The 16,401-nt window shown below is 46.9% G+C and overlaps 1 protein-coding gene across 1 annotated transcript in view; it reads right to left on the reverse strand.

The window, feature by feature from the left end:
- The window catches only part of COL4A1 (collagen type IV alpha 1 chain), a 237,364-nt gene that overhangs the window by 118,422 nt on the left and 102,541 nt on the right, over positions 1–16,401 (reverse strand). Inside the window, exon 3 of the mRNA XM_060259360.1 lies at positions 437–526. Coding sequence (XP_060115343.1) covers positions 437–526 — 90 coding nt within the window. The remainder of the gene's footprint in view (positions 1–436; positions 527–16,401) is intronic.

The raw sequence follows: 16,401 nt of genomic DNA on the forward strand, positions 1-16,401 counted from the left end.
TTCTTACTGTTAAAAAAGTTTCTCTTGATATCCAGCTGGTATCTTCCTGCCCTTAATTTAAACCCATTATTGTGAGTCCTATCCTCTGCTGCCCAAGGGAATAGCTCCCTGCCTTCCTCTTAATGACAGCCCTTCAAATACTTCAAGAGAGCAATCATGTCCCCCACCCTCAACCTCCTCTTCTCAAGACTGAACTTTCCCAAGTTCCTTTCCTCACAGGACTTGGTCTCCAGGCCCCTGATCATCCTTTCCGCTCTCGTCTGCACCCACTTTTTGAACTGAGGCCTCCAGAACTCCAAATCATTAACACTATTTAACAGATCATTACTACATTCCCCCAGTCAGCCACTAGCTGCTACTAATACTATAGAAACTGTGGGAAGTCCATGGCCAAATCGCCTGCCATGGTGTCTGGTTTGGTGGTCTTGGGTCTTACCTTCAGTCCTGGGGCCCCTGGAGGCCCTTCGGGCCCTTGTACTCCAGGAAACCCAACCAAACCTTGTAAACCTGCCAAGCCTCTTTCACCCTGTGAAAATCAAGAAAACACCACATTTAGCAAAAGGCATGAACGATGTCCCTTATGAAAATAAGCACACTTTCTTGAATGAAGCAATCCAACATGCCCCTATGGAAGCATCAAGGAGTCAAGAAATGAGATTTCAAATCTTTTAATTCTCAGAGTATCTTTTACCAGTGCTCCTAAAAACCACAGCACTGCATCCAAACCAGTGGATGAGAATTTGTTTGTTTAGGGCAACATAACTGAGAGGTAAGAACCATAAGTCAGAAGCCTGGACACATTTCCCTTCCCTTTTATAAAAATCATCACCATTTGAACCATACTCACATGGGAGTAAGTCAAAAGTACCTCAGATAGGAGGTTTGGGAAAGAAAGACCTTTTCCTCAGAGTGCAGCAACATGAGGTACTAGGGCTTCCTGTATCCACCCCGCGCCATCTAATCGGCATGTGTAACCACAATTCAGATTGGGACTAGAAGGAGGGTTTTTTTTCCTAGGGGAATGTGGTGGAATGAAGTTCTGGAACCTCTTCGTGGAAACAAAATTCTGAAAAAAACGTTTAAAAGCTCATGAGGGGCACCCGTGTGTTTCTCCTTCATTTCCCTTTTAAGAGTTCTGGCACCTTTTTTTCCAGAAAAAAAGCCCTGGGACTAGAGATCAAGGGAAGAGGACAGTCACTGAGTCTGCGTTGAGAAACTCCTGGATATTTGGGGGGTGGACCCTGTGGAGGGCAGGGCTTGGGGATGGGGGAGACCTCAGCAGGGTATAAAGCCATTATGTCCACTTTCCAAAGCAGCTGTTTTCCCCAATGGAACAGATCTCTGTAGTCTGGAGATCAGTCATACTCCTGGGACAACTCCTGCCCTCATGTGGAGGCTGGCAACCCTAAGGGATGTAACATCTCCCCCCCACCGCCGCCTTGTGACTTTTCCCCAAACTGAAATGAACTCCAGTGATCTGTTATTGGCCTTGTGATGGAATACCTTCCTTGTTGGAACTTACTATTAAAAAGTGACTATTTTTTCAGCGGGAGGGAGTCAGCTTACAGCAGACTGCTCTCCCCTCACCTTCTTAACCATAGAGGAGTTTGGTGTAGTGGTTAAGTGTGTGGACTCTTATCTGGGAGAACCGGGTTTGATTCCCCGCTCCTCCACTTGCACCTGCTAGCATGGCCTTGGGTCAGCCATAGCTCTGGCAGAGGTTGTCCTTGAAAGGGCAGCTGCTGTGAGAGCCCTCTCCAGCCCCACCCACCTCACAGGGTGTCTGTTGTGGGGGAGGAAGGGAAAGGAGAGTCTTCAGAGTGGAGGGCGGGATATAAATCCAATATCTTCTTATTTGCTAGAGAGGCAGTATAAACAGGAAGTTCCAGATGAGCTTTGGGGCTTTTCTTCCTAGAGTGCTTTAGGGAAAAGGTGACCAGTTCCTGGGCAGAAAGGAGTTTGGAGATACTATTCCCTGCTAAGAGAGAAAAAAGCTATCCCGTGGCGCAGAGTGGTAAAGCTGCAGTACTGCAGTCCGAACCTCTCTGCTCACAACCTGAGTTTGATCCCAGCGGAGGTAGCCGGTTCAAGATTGACTCAGCCTTCTGTCCTTCTGAAGTCAGTAAAATGAGTACCCAGCTTGCTGGGGGGAAAGTGTAGATGAGTGGGGTAGGCAATGGCAAACCACCCTGTAAAATGTCTGCCATGAAAATGTCGTGATGCAATGTCACGACTGCTGCTTGCACAGGGGACTACCTTTACCTTTAAGAGAAAGAAGGTGGAAAGTGGTGAGCCCTCAAGGAGAGCAGGCCTTTGGCTGGGCTGGGCTGCATGGCGGCCATTTTGAGAGAGAGGCCAGACAGCTTGTTGGGAAGCTGCAGATTTCTCTGGTGGGGGCCACAGACCAAACTGGCAACCTTCTAAGATCTATTATGCCTACTCTGCTCAAAACAACTAGTTGGAGTAGGTGTTAGAGGAGGGGAAAGGAGGAATGCATTCATTCCAAGTTTCTTTTGCTTCCATTTGCTGATCTGGTGCTGTGTTAAGGGTGCATATGTAGATTTTTTTTCCTTTTCAATAAATATTATTATCTTTTGATTCTGGTAATGTTCTCTGGGCCACATAGTTCCCCAGCCATCTTAGACCATGCTACGTTAAGAGTCCTGGGAAGGAGAAAGGCAAGCAGCCAGGGCATGGGTGCCAATCCTCCAGGAGCCTCCTGAAGAAAGATTTTGGTCTCTGTGGTAACCAGGTGCTGGGTAGCAGAGGACCCTTGAGGCCAGGTCTCAGAACTGGAAAGGGCGATTGCGAAGTCTTGTTCTTCTCAGTCAGGACTCCTAAATTCAGCAGGGGGTGACGCCCTAGTGATAGGAACCAGGAATCAGCCATTTTTAGCACGATTCATGATTTGTGGTTTGGTTTGAGCCCATCCCTAGTAGACAGACAGACAGACAGATAGATAGATAGATAGATAGATAGATAGATAGATAGATAGATAGATAGATAGATAGATAGATAGATAGATAGATAGATAGATGATGAAGAAGAAGAAGATAGACAGACAGACAGATGATAGCTAGATAGATGACAGACAGATGATAGCTAGATAGATGACAGACAGATGATAGATGACAGACAGACAGACAGACAGACAGACAGACAGACAGACAGACAGACAGACAGATAGATAGATAGATAGATAGATAGATAGATAGATAGATAGATAGATAGATAGATAGATAGATAGATAGATAGATAGATAGATAGATAGATAAGGCAGGCAGGCAGGCAGGCAGACAGACAGACAGACAGACAGACATATATACAGGTATGTATATATGAATATATGCATAGATCTGAAGGAGCACAAATTGTCCCTTCAAAGATAACTGTGCCATGTTCTGCTCTAAATTTGTGTTCTCTTCCAGACAAACAACACATTGAGGAAGGTTTTGTGAGAAAACAACATGAAAAATAATCAAGACGAAGAGAAGAATGCCAGATTAGATGACGGACAAGAGAGATCCAAACAGGCTTGTGTTCTTCTAAATCCATGGAACTCAATGGGTTTAGATGGGCGTAACTCTATCTAGGATTGCCCTGGAAGCCCCTCACTCTATCCCACGGACAGCTTGTCTTTCTGGCACTGCAACTGCAAGCACATCTGCAAAAGGCCATGGAAACTCACAGTGGATCTTGAACATCTGTTCTTGTAGCCAACAGGGATTAAAGGGATTGGAAAGATACTTAAGGCCCTGAACCACATTCAACGCCGAACGACTCACTCCTCTAAGGAAGCACAAGATGTACAGACAAAGGGGGAATGGGGTATCTTTCACAATACATGAGTCATGGACTGTTTTTCTATAAAATGGGACTAACATCTTTTTATATGAGAGGCTCTCCTGATATTTAATGGACAGCAAAGGCCCTGTGACGCTCGGAAAAATTTCACTCGTTCCACATCCGAGACCGATTATCACATCGGAAAGTTATGAGCACGATTTCTTGCTCACAAAGGGCTGTTCACATCGCTTTGCTAATCACTCCTGCTTAATCAGCCAAAAAAGCATCGAGATTTCGGGGCAGATTAGTTTTGGATTAAGAATGCCTAGAATTCTAAATTCAACCGCAGGGTTTTAATGTGTGCTATTGGCAAACCTCTGCATATGAATCAGGGCCAACTAATGTACTAAAAATACTGTAGAAAGTAGGTGGGAGACACGAAGGATTTTTCCTTTCTAGGAACTGCGGCTGTAGTCTCTTGAAGACGATTGAAGAGACTACAGTGGCAAATTGTAGGTCTTTGGTGCATGGTTGTGGTAGAGTGTGCAGTGCTGTGTTGTTTTAGAGAGCCAGTTTGGCGTAGTGGTTAAGTGCGTGGACTCTTATCTGGGAAAGCCGGGTTTGATTCCCCACTCCTCCACTTACAGCTGCTGGAACGGCCTTGGGTCAGCCATAGCTCTGGCAGAGGTTGTCCTTGAAAGGGCAGCTGCTATGGCAGCCATAGCTCTGGCAGAGGTTGTCCTTGAAAGGGCAGCTTCTATGAGAGCCCTCTCAGTCCCACCCACCTCACAGGGTGTCTGTTGTGGCGGGAGAAGATAATAATAATAATAATAATAATAATAATAATAATATTTTATTTTTATATCCCGCCCTCCCCGCCAGGCGGGCTCAGGGCGGCTAACAGACATGGGGATCCCATGATTCACATAAAACAAGATAAACAGTTTTAAATATATCAGTCACAAATAAATTATTTAAAATAGTTAAAATATATAAAATGGTGCTAAAATACTGTATCATAGTGTACGCAAGATGGCTAGATGTCCATTCGTTGGATTAATCAAGTTCTATCTCAAAAGCCAGCTGGAAAAGAAATGTTTTGCAAGCCCTGCGGAACTGGTTCAGGTCCCGCAGGGCTCGCACCATCTCAGGAAGGTCGTTCCACCAACGAGGGGCTATCACTGAGAAGGCCTGCTCCCTGGTAGCCTTCAACCTAGCTTCTCTTGGCCCAGGGATTGTTAGTAAGTTCTGAGAACCGGATCTCAGCGCTCTCTGGGGCACATATGGGGAGAGGCGGTCCTTTAGGTAGGCTGGTGATGACCAGCACCTTATAGCGAACACGGTAGACAACCGGCAGCCAATGCAGATCCCGCAGCCCAGGCCGCGCAGGTTCCCACCGTGGTAGTCCCTCCAGTAGCCTGGCCGCCGCGTTCTGGACTACCTGAAGTCTCCGTGTTCGGTATAGGGGCAGCCCCATGTAGAGGGCATTGCAGTAGTCCAATCTCGAAGTGACCGTTGCGTGGATCACAGTTGCTAGGTCGGTGCGCTCCAAGAAGGGAGCCAACTGCCTCGCCCTCTTAAGGTGAAAGAAGGCGGATCTAGCAGTGGCGGCTACCTGGGCCTCCATTGATAAAGAGGATTCCAGTAGCACTCCCAGGCTCTTGACTTTGCGCACTGGTACCAGTGGCGCACCGTCAAAGGCCGGTAAAGTGATCTCCCCTCCCGGTCCGCCGCGGCCCACGCAAAGGACCTCAGTCTTCGCCGGATTCAACTTCAGCCCGCTCAGCCTGAGCCAGTCAGCCACGGCTTGTAATGCCCGGTCCAAATTTGTAGGGACATCGCCAGCCCGGCCGTCCATCAATAGATAGAGCTGGGTGTCATCTGCGTATTGATGACAACCCAGCCCATACCTCCGTGCAATCTGGGCAAGGGGGCGCATAAAGATGTTAAACAACATCGGGGAGAGAACTGCCCCCTGAGGCACACCACAATGAAGTGGGTATCTCTGAGACAGCTCCCCCCCAATTGCCACCCTTTGTCCCCGACCATCAAGAAAGGAGGAGAGCCACTGTAAGGCTAGCCCCCGAATTCCTGCGTCGGCGAGGCGGCGGGTCAGCAGCTGATGGTCGACCATATCGAACGCAGCCGATAGGTCTAGCAACAGCAATACCGCCGAGCCGCCTCGATCCAGTTGTCGTCGGAGGTCATCCATGAGGGCGACCAGGACTGTTTCCGTCCCATGGCCCGGGCGGAAGCCGGACTGGCATGGGTCTAGGACGGAAGCGTCCTCCAGAAATTCCTGTAACTGCACCGCCACAGCCCTCTCGATAATTTTGCCCAAAAAGGTAGGGTTGCCAAGTCCAATTTAAGATATAGGTAGGGTTGCCAAGTCCAATTTAAGAAATATCTGGGGACTTTGGGGGTGGAGTCAGGAGACTTTGGGGGTGGAGCCAGGAGACATTAGGGGTGGAGCCAAGATCAAGGCTGTGACAAGCATAACTGAACTCCAAAGAGAGTTCTGGCCATCACATTTAAAGGGATGGCACACCTTTTCATTTCCTTCCTTCCATAGGAAATAATGAAGGGTAGGGGCACCTTCTTTTGGGACTCATAGAATTGGACCCCCTGGTCCAATCGTTTTGAAACTTGGGGAATATTTTGGGGAGAGGCACTAGATGCTGTACTGGAAATTTGGTGCCTCTACCTCAAAAAACAGCCCCCCCAGAGCCCCTGATACCTGCAGATCAATTCTCCATTATTTCCTATGGGAATCAGTCTCCAAAGGGAATAATGAGTGCCCAGCAGACATTTCCCTCCCCTCCCCCCGCTTTCTGATGACCCTGAAGCGGGGGGAGGGCCTCCAAACCGGGGGATCCCCTGCCCCCACCTGGGGATTGGCAACCCTAGATATAGGAGATTGTAAACTGCTCTGAGTCTCTGATTCAGAGAGAAGGGCGGGGTATAAATCTGCAATTCTTCTTCTTCAAGCACTGTGAAGACTACAAAGAGTGAGTTTGGGTACAGTCAGAGAAGAAGAGGAGGTGGAGACTGGATTTATACCCTGCCCTTCATTCGGAGTCTTAATTTCCAGTTTCCTTTCCCTTCCCCTTAAGAAACCCGGTGGGATAGGTAGGGCTGACAGAGATCTGAGAAAGCTGCACTTGAGATAACTTGTCACTGACTCAAGGTCACTCCAGCAGGTGCATGTGGAGGAGTGGGGAATCTAACCTGGCTCTCCCAGATTAGAGTCTGCACACTTAACCACTACACCAAACTGATTCTCTAGAGTGGGTATATTTCTAAAAAGCTTTTTAAAGTCACAAGTCCTTTTCTTAAAAGAATTGCAAGCTGAATGCATTCTTTCACTGCAGTTCTTCCTGGATACGGTCTCACACAGGGCTTTATTGTAGCAGGAACTCCTTTGCATATTAGGCCACACACCCCTGATGTAGGGGGGTGGGGTGGGCTCCCTCTGGGTATCCTACCCCCCCAGGGAAAGTGTATGCGCAATACATAGCCTCTCCTCTCCCGGTGTAGTGAACGCCGCGTGGTCACTGTCTGGCTATGCCTGGCAGATGGTCACTGCAATGGCTTCTCCTGCATTACTGCATCCGTAGCAACACCTTCTCGCTGGTCCCCCCGTTTTTCACAGAGTTTGCTACGTCATGGTGCGACCGAATTGTCCGGCGGTATAACCGGATGGGCAGGCTGGGCCCACCAACCTCGCCAGCCTAAGAGAAGGAAAACTCTAACATCAAACCCGGGCAGATAGAGCTCGTTAATGTAACACCTACCACCTGGAGGACTCGCTGCCGGCGTCCCGGCTTACTGGGCCATGGCAGATGACCCCCAGGTGAAAGGGTGGAGCCTGATGTAGCCAATCCTCCAAGAGCTACAGGGCTCCAAGAGCTCTTCTTACAGGGCCTACTGTAAGCTCCAGGAGGATTGGATACATCAGGGGTGTGACCTAATATGCAAAGGAGTTCTTGCTACCAAAAAAGCCCTCATCTCACAATAACCCAAGGCAGACATAGATTTGCCAAGGCCATGCCATATACCCCAATGCAAGGACATTCTAATGGCTGCTCCCAAACCATGGAACTCCCCTTCCCTGGGAGCTGTGAAGAATATCCTCACTAAAAACCTTCTGGGAGCCTTTGAAAAATTACCTTCTTTTGAAGGCTTTCGAATTTCTGCCCCCTCTTTAAATCACTTGGACTGTTCTTTTCATATTATCATCCGTTCTTACTTTTGTGAGCCACCTTGTGTTAGAGATATTTGTTTGGAAAAATCAATTTCTATATGCCAAACAGTTCAATGGATTGCTGGATCAAAATGAGATTGAGAGCTCTTTAGAACAAAACAAGTCATAGGTTTATTTCTATAGCGATGGGGAACTGGGATGAAAATAAGAAACACAAATCAGCTACATCTTATCACTACGAAAGACACATTGCTAATGGAGATTCTTCTCCTCCTTCTTGACCTCTCTCTACCTAGACAAAGGAAGTCACCTGTCTAAGTGACCAAGAGCGTATATACAAACAAACAGTCCTTTAGTGGGCTTTTTCTTCATTGGCAGACAGCCAAGTTTCTCTTCCTAGGTCAGGCAGACAATAGAGAACAGGTAAACATTTTAACCCTATAATGACTGGAACTTAGATCATTGCCGAGACATGCAGGACAGGTACAGAATTCCAACACCTTTAACATTTTATGGAAAGCTGGCCTAGAAAGCACCTAAATAGATAGGGACAGGAGACCCTCACTGTTCATGGATTTGAAACTCACGGTTCCATTTCCCCTCGTAGTCTAACGTTTTGATCTCTTGACATAGTCTTCAGCCCATTTTAATTCCCATCATGCCACAATCGTCATCACTAAATGTTGAAGGACGTTTAGGGTTTTGTTACTAGCAGGGCTTTTTTTTTCTGTAGCAGGAACTCCTTTGCATATTAGGCCACCCACCCCTGATTTAACCGATCCTCCAAGAGCCTACAGGGCTCTTAGTATGGGGCCTACTGTAAGCTCCAGGAGGATTGGCTACATCAAGAGGGTGAGGCCTAATATGCAAAGTACTTCATGCTACCAAGAAAGCCTTGGTTACTAGTGAGCAACAGCAGAACCTCTGAGGATTTCACCATTCAAAATAATCCTGGGAACAGATCTCCTGAAAATGGTTAAAGGTCTACTGGAAATAAATCTGCTTCCTTTGTATGTGATCTATGATATTCTGTTGCACAACTAATTAAAAAAAAAAAGAATAGGCCTGATCTTTGCTAATGGTTGCCAGGTTCCCCCTGCCACTGGAAGGCTAGGGTTGCCAATCCCCAGGTGCGGGCAGGGGATCCCTCGGTTTGGAGGCCCTCCCCCCCCGCTTCAGGGTCATCAGAAAGCAGCGAGGGGTGGGGGAGGGAAATGTCTGCTGGGAACTCTATTATTCTCTATGAAGACCGATTCCCATAGGATATAATGGAAAATTGATCTGTGGGTATCTGGGGCTCTGAGAGGACTGGTTTTTTTGAGGTAAAGGCACCAAATTTGCAGCACAGCATCCAGTGCCTCTCATGAAAACACTCTCCGAGTTTCAACAAGATTGGACCAGGGAATCCAGTTCTTTGATCCCCAAAACAAGGTGCCCCTATCCTTCATTATTTCCAACGGAGGGAAGGCGTTTAAAAGGTTGCAGTCCTTTTAGATGCAGATCTAGGCACTGTCTCACAGTTTTCATGTCCTGAGGCTCCAAGAGTGACTCTGCCTGCCCAGCTTTCTTTGGCTAGATGCAGTTACGTTGGAGGAGCCTAGCCTGGTCCTCGATACTGTTCAGCTTGGGGCAGTTTCTGCCCATATGCTCTATGTAACTCCAGGCATGAGAAGACTTGCTTTTCAGCCTGCTCACTAGAGCTTTTTCTGAGCAGGAATGCACAGGGACGCAGTTCTGGCTGGCTTGGCATCAGGAGGTATGGCCTAATATGCAAATAAGTTCCTGCTGGGCTTTTTCTACAACCCCTCTGCCCCCGCTGCTCACCTATTTGCTGGTGTTGCCTCTCAGACCCCAGCCACGAGCGCAAAGCATCTTGTTCTGCTGCTTTCTCTGATGCTATCTAATGCCCACAACAACCATGATTTGTTTTGCAACATTGCTAAACATACTATACTGACCTGGGGGGAAATCCCCTCACTGGTGGTGATAATGATGACTACCAGGGGTGGAATTCTAGCAGGAGCTCCTTTGTGTATTAGGCCACACAGCCCTGATATAGCCAATCCTCCAAGAGCTTGCAAGGCTCTTTTTTTGTAAGCTCTTGGTGGATTGGCTGCGTCAGGGGTGTGTGGCCTAATATGTAAAGGAGGTCCTGCTAGAATTGCACCCCTGATGACGATGAGAACAACAAATTAGTTTTGTGTGTGTCTACTTTATCCCAAGTAGCACCTGCATTTTTAACCACAAGAGGGAGCCCGAGAACAGATTTCAAAGTGTTAAATAAAATTATTCTGCAGTCTCATAATTAGTCTTGCTATGTAACATTTACTTGCTTAAAAAAAAAAAAAGTTTCTGCCATTGTCCAGTGATATTTATGCATCTTTTAATGTTGGAGCACACTGAATTTTTTCTTAATTTTGTTTTTTAAAAGTAATTTTAATTGCGTGTACAGAGATAAATTATTTTTTGAACTACTGAGTACTTTATATGTGCGTCCTTCAAAACACAGCAATATTCTTTTAATATTTTTAGGATCACACTGCTTTCTCGTGTATTTTCAACTGTACTGGAAACTGGAAGAGCCTTACAAGGATCTGACAGATGTTTTAAGTTTTTTTACCAGGAAGTTCTGCTGCGCTCCTGAAAGTGCCTTTTCTTCAGCTAAATAACTTAAAAAGAGACACCACTGATTCATAAGGAAATCTGATTGCTTTTCCCCAAGACATGAATAAAGAACAGGCAATTCTCATCCCCTACAGCTATCAGTCAGCTTAGCAAACTCAAAAAAAAAAACCCCAAAACCTATCACCAACTTCAGGTATTGTGCAGGATTGCTGTGCCAATCCTGAATACATCTGTCAAAGCCATACCCTATCTATTTGCAGTTTATGGCCTTTTGATCCTATTTACATCTTCCCCACAACACTGCATGTGTGTGTATGTGTGCATATTTATTATGACATGAGCTTTCATGAACTGGAGTCCATGTTGTCACATGCACAAAGTACTACACACACACATACACATATATACACGCACAGAGAGAGTAGTACTTCATGTATACACATACTCACAAACACACACAGAGTAATACTTTGTGCATTTGACAACACGGATTCCAGCAGGGCTTTTTTGTAGACCCCCCCCCAGCAGCAGGAACATATTTGCACTCCTCTGTAAAACCTGCAGCTCAGCAGCTGAGGGCAGCTGGTGCTGAAGAAGGCTACGTAATGCCAGACAAATCCCATTACATGTCCAGCGTTAGAATGACCAGCACACAGAACCAAGAAAGGTCTCGCTCCCCAAAGCAATTATTTGCACATGATACAATCTAAAATTAAAAACAACAAAACACAAACTAGAGGTACTAGCCAAGAACGGGCTTGTGGACAGAGGCAAAGAAGTCTGCGATTTTGTGACCTTTTGAAAACAGGTGTTTACTTGGACCCTAATGGTCTATTTGCTCCCCTCCAAAGGGCAAACGATCCCAGTGAAATTATCTCTAACTTTTGGGTCTCAATCAAACAGCTCAGATCTGGCTACTTTCCTAGCTGTGCCTTGGTTCTGGGACTCCCTGCTTCATCCAGTCTTCTACGCTGTTTTGAAATGCCCATTTCCCCAGGGCAGTGAAGGGTAGGGAAAGGGTAACATGGGAAGAAGTGAGTCAGCAAACAGTTTTCCAGAAGCGGAGCCCAAGAAGGACATAGAGCTCACAAGAGGTGACATGATAGAGGTTTACAAAATTATGCACGGGATAGAGAAGCAGAGAAAGAAGTACTTTTCTCCCTTTCTCACAATACAAGAACTTGTGGACACGCAATGAAATTGCTGAACAGTTGGGTTAAGAACGGATAAAAGTACTTCTTCACCCTAATTGAGATGTGGAATTCACTGCTACAGGAAGTGGCGGCAGCTACAAGCACAAACAGCTTCAAGAGGGGACTGCATAAACATATGGAGCAGAGGTCCATCAGTGGCTATTAGCCACAACATATAACTGGAACACTCTGTCTGGGACAGCGATGCTGTGTATTCTTGGTGCTTGGGGGTCAACAGTGGGAGGGCTTCTAGAGTTCTGGCCCCACTGGTGGACCTCCTGATGGCACCTCGGTTTTAACCACTGCATGATGCAGAGTGTTGGACAAGATGGGCCACTGACTTGACCCAACATGGATTCTCTTATGTCTACACAGCTTGCCATCCAGTTTTGGTGACTTTGGGAGGATAATGCTGGAACCGCTTAAAAAAAAAAAAGGTTTTCCTTTATGAAGCATTTGCTACAACTTTCCATTCAACTTTCTGACTATTAATCACTACAGTTAGAGTAATCTCAGAGCCTTAATAATCAACATCATGGGCAGTGTTCCCTCTAAGCTAAGTTAGCATGATTTAGCTCACAGATTTTTAGCCTCCAGCATGCTCTTAACCACTGCCTACCAGTTATAAGTAGCTCTGCTCACTGTACCCCATTTCCTCGCTTGAAGGAGTGTGCATGCAAAGCTTACATTCTTAATAAAACTTTGTTGGTCTTAAAGGTGCTATTGGACTCCTACTTTGTTCTATTGCTTCAGACCAACATGGCTGCCTACTTGGATCTTAAAAAAAAAATGAATCTGTGAAGCTGCCTTATGCTGAATCAGACCATCGGTCCATCAAAGTATTCTCAGAGTGCCAGCAGCTCTCCAGGATCTCAGACTGAGGTCTTTCACATCAATCACAACCTGATTCTTTTAACCGGAGATGCTGGGGATTAAACCCGGGACCCTGCGCATGCCGAGCAGATGCTTTGCCCCTGAGCCAGATCCAAGCAGCAATAGAGACTGTCTCAAGAAAAGGACCTTCATCCACACCCTACTTGAATTGTGGTCTGGCTCCTGCCAGAATTCCTTCAGATCCTCTCAACAAACTGGCAGATGCCCATCTCAGCCCTGCATTTGCTGACTCACTTTTCTGCAGATCCTGAATGAGACAAAGACACACCACCAACCAGGGGTGGAATTCTAGCAGGAGCTCCTTTGCATATTAGGCCACACAGCCCTGATGTAGCCAATCCTCCAAGGCTCTTTTTTGTAAGCTCTTGAAGGATTGGCTAAATCAGAGGTGTGTGGCCTAATATGCAAAGGAATTTCTGCTAGAATTCCACCCCTGCCACCAACATGGACAATCAACGGTGGTAAATTTTCTGTCTTGCCCTTCCATCAAATATGGCCATTAGCCTGCGGATGATTGGCCAGAGTCTTGAAGATGTCCATCTTGGGACAACGCAGCCCAAGTCAGAGAAACCGTAATGGTTCAGCCTGGAAAACTGTTTTGCCCCAGGGGGAATCAGGATTCTTCACAGCTGCTGAATATGGAAGCGTTGGGAAACATCTAGTTTATGGCCCATTTTCATAACATTTGCAAAACTCCCCTCTTGCAGATTGCGATAAACATGTATGGTGTAACAAGGCTCCCCCCTTCCTAGAAGTGTACCATGAAATATTAAAGAGAGCGGAAAGTCAGCTGAGGGGAGGGGTCTTCTGCCGCTGCCAATATTTATCAGTGTCCTCATGTGACATTTGTATTTCCGTAGGCCTTCTAGCAGATGCAGAGGAAAGGATTTCCGTATGCCCAGGGCAAGGCAGACTGTACAGAAAGCCAGGAACAGAATCAGCAGGGATCTTGACCATGGACTCATGGACTGATTCCGCACCCAGCACTCACCTTCCTTCTGTGCGGGGCTCCTCATGGTGACTCTTTTTCCTGGATTCTGCACTGGCACCTCTGGAGTGGGCTGCGTGTTCCCTGCTTGCTCCCTGCCCCACGCAAATTCAAGAGCCAATAACAGTGTTGACCTTGATAGACCAGTGATCTGATTTGGTAGAAGGCAGCTTTGTGCATTCGCTTTGTGCAAATGTCCCCTGGTGATGCTATATTATCTCTGCTTTCTTCTGGCAAATATTCCTGTCTGTTTTGTTGTTGGGAGTGTATGGAATCATGACTATATAAGGTTGCATTAATCTGGTGTTGGCAGCTGCCAGTGTAGCAGAACCACGGGATTGCCCTGCCACCAGCTGTAATTCCAGGGAGTGAAAGCTGTGGAGAGTTCTCAATGAATAAAGACAGATCTTTTTGCAAACCTGAGAAAAGCCCCAGGTTTGCAGAAAAATCTGAAAGCTTAAAAAAAACCCCACATTGGGGTTTAACCCACCCACCCCCTAATAAACAAAAGCGATGCCTGTGTCTTTGAGAAACTGATGCCCTCTGAGATATCAGTGGCCATCATGGGGGTTGCTAGGCAACCGCAATGAAATGGCCAGCCTTGGCCCAGAAATGGCCACCACACAACTCACCTGAGTGACCTTACATCTCAGAACTTTTGCAGCATGGCCAGAAGGAGGAAAAGCTGAAAGCCAGTGTGATATCGTGATTAGAGAATCGGACAAGGATCTGGGAGACACAGGTTCAAATCTCCCCTCAGCCATGGTAGTTTGCTGGGTGTCAGTGGGCTACTAACACAGACAAATCTATCTACCTCACAGGGTTGTGGGTAAGGATAAAATGGAGGAGGAGGATATAAGCTGCTTTCGGTCCCCACTGGGGAGAAAAATGGGGTATAAATGAGGTAAATAATAAATGAAGCTGAAGGGGAACAAATAAAAGAAAGGCTGGTTGGTCAGTAGAAAGGAGAGAGAGAGAATTAGAGAAAGGGGAAAGGATATGAGGGCTGTCAGGGGAGGAATGAGGAAATAGTGTAGAGAAGGGGTTAGGAGAAAATGTAGCAACCCCGCAAGTCCTTATGGGTTCCTCCCTTTGTCATTTCTTCTAAGTGATTCATACAAGACGAATTAAGGCAAAGGTGACTGAGTTAATAACAAATAAAGTGTGAGTGCCTGGCATAGTGAGCAAAATCAGGTTATCATTATGCACTGATTGCAATTATACATGAAGTCAACCCTACCATAACTAGGCACCAGTTTTTCAGGTATGATACAAAATGGTTCATTTAATAATTATGCTTAGACATTAAAAACGTTATCCTCTGCTCCCATAATTTATAGCTAACTTTTATCCTTTTTTAGGAATCGAGTCATTAATACTATCTGTAATGTTCATTTGACATTTTATATTAATTCCAGGATACTAGAATCTGGAGCAGTTCTAGGGTTGCCAAGTCCTCTTCATCCCCCGGCCGGATTACAACACCCTATTGTACCATAGAGTTTTACCTCCCAAATGGCTAGAGCATTCGGGAAAACCAGTTTTCCCGGAAATGCCTAGAGTGGTGCCACACGGGGTGCTGCCGTTTTGACGATGTCACTTCTGGGTGACTTCATCATGGCAGTGACACAGGGGGAGGTTCCCCCGCCGGCCCAATGTGGACTGGCAGGTTGAGAACTTCCCAATCCCCAGGTCCCAGCAGGGGATCCCCTGTTTTTACAGGCTTCCCCCCTCACCCAGCCAGCTGGCCAGAGGGGGAAGCCCCGCCCCCACAGTCATCATATAGTTTTAGAGCTCATGCAGGTTTAGAAACCTGCAAACAAGTCCCTTTTTAAAATGTGTGCCTTTAAGGCTGAGCAGGAAACAGGAAGGGCTTCATGGGAAAGGGTCAGTAACAGTTTCGTTGGAGAAGGGCCCCTCCCTTTGTTTTGCTTTCCTTTTCAGAAAAAGAAAAGTTCTGGAGGAATAAGACCCAGTAAGTATTTGTGTGTGTGAGAGAGGGAGGGGGCAGGGGATTCCCTGGTTTGGAGGCCCTCCTCCTGCCTTAGAAAGCGTGGGGGGGGGAGGGAAATGTCCACTGGGCACTCTATTATTCCCTATGGAGAAGGATTCCAATTAGGGTTGCCAATCCCCAGGTGGGGGCAGGGGATCCCCCGGTTTGGAGACCCTCACCCCGCTTCAGGGTCGTCAGAAAGCGGGGGGGGGGGAGGGGAGGGAAATGTCTGCTGGGAACTCTGTTATTCCCTAGGGAGATTTATTCCCATAGAAAATCATGGAGAATTGATCCGCGGGTATCTGGGGCTCTGGGGGGGCTGTTCTTTGAGGTAGAGGCACAAAATTTCCAGTACAGCATCTAATGCCTTTCCCCAAAATATCCCCCAAGTTTCAAAACGATTGGACCAGGGGGTCCAATTCTATGAGCCCCAAAAGAAGGTGCCCCTATCCATTATTTCCTATGGAAGGAAGGAATTGAAAAGGTGTGCCGTCCCTTTAAATGTGATGGCCAGAACTCCCCTTGGAGATCAATTATGCTTGTCACAGCCTTGATCTTGGCTCCACCCCTAATGTCTCCTTTGGCTCCACCCCCAAAGTCTCCTGGCTCCACCCCCAAAGTCCCCAGATATTTCTTAAATTGGACTTGGCAACCCTAATTCCAATAGGGAATAATGGGGAATTGATCCGCGGGTATTGGGGGCTGTGGGGGGGCTATT

Source organism: Heteronotia binoei, chromosome 1 (genome assembly GCF_032191835.1).
Source record: "Heteronotia binoei isolate CCM8104 ecotype False Entrance Well chromosome 1, APGP_CSIRO_Hbin_v1, whole genome shotgun sequence".
Taxonomy (NCBI): domain Eukaryota; kingdom Metazoa; phylum Chordata; class Lepidosauria; order Squamata; family Gekkonidae; genus Heteronotia; species Heteronotia binoei.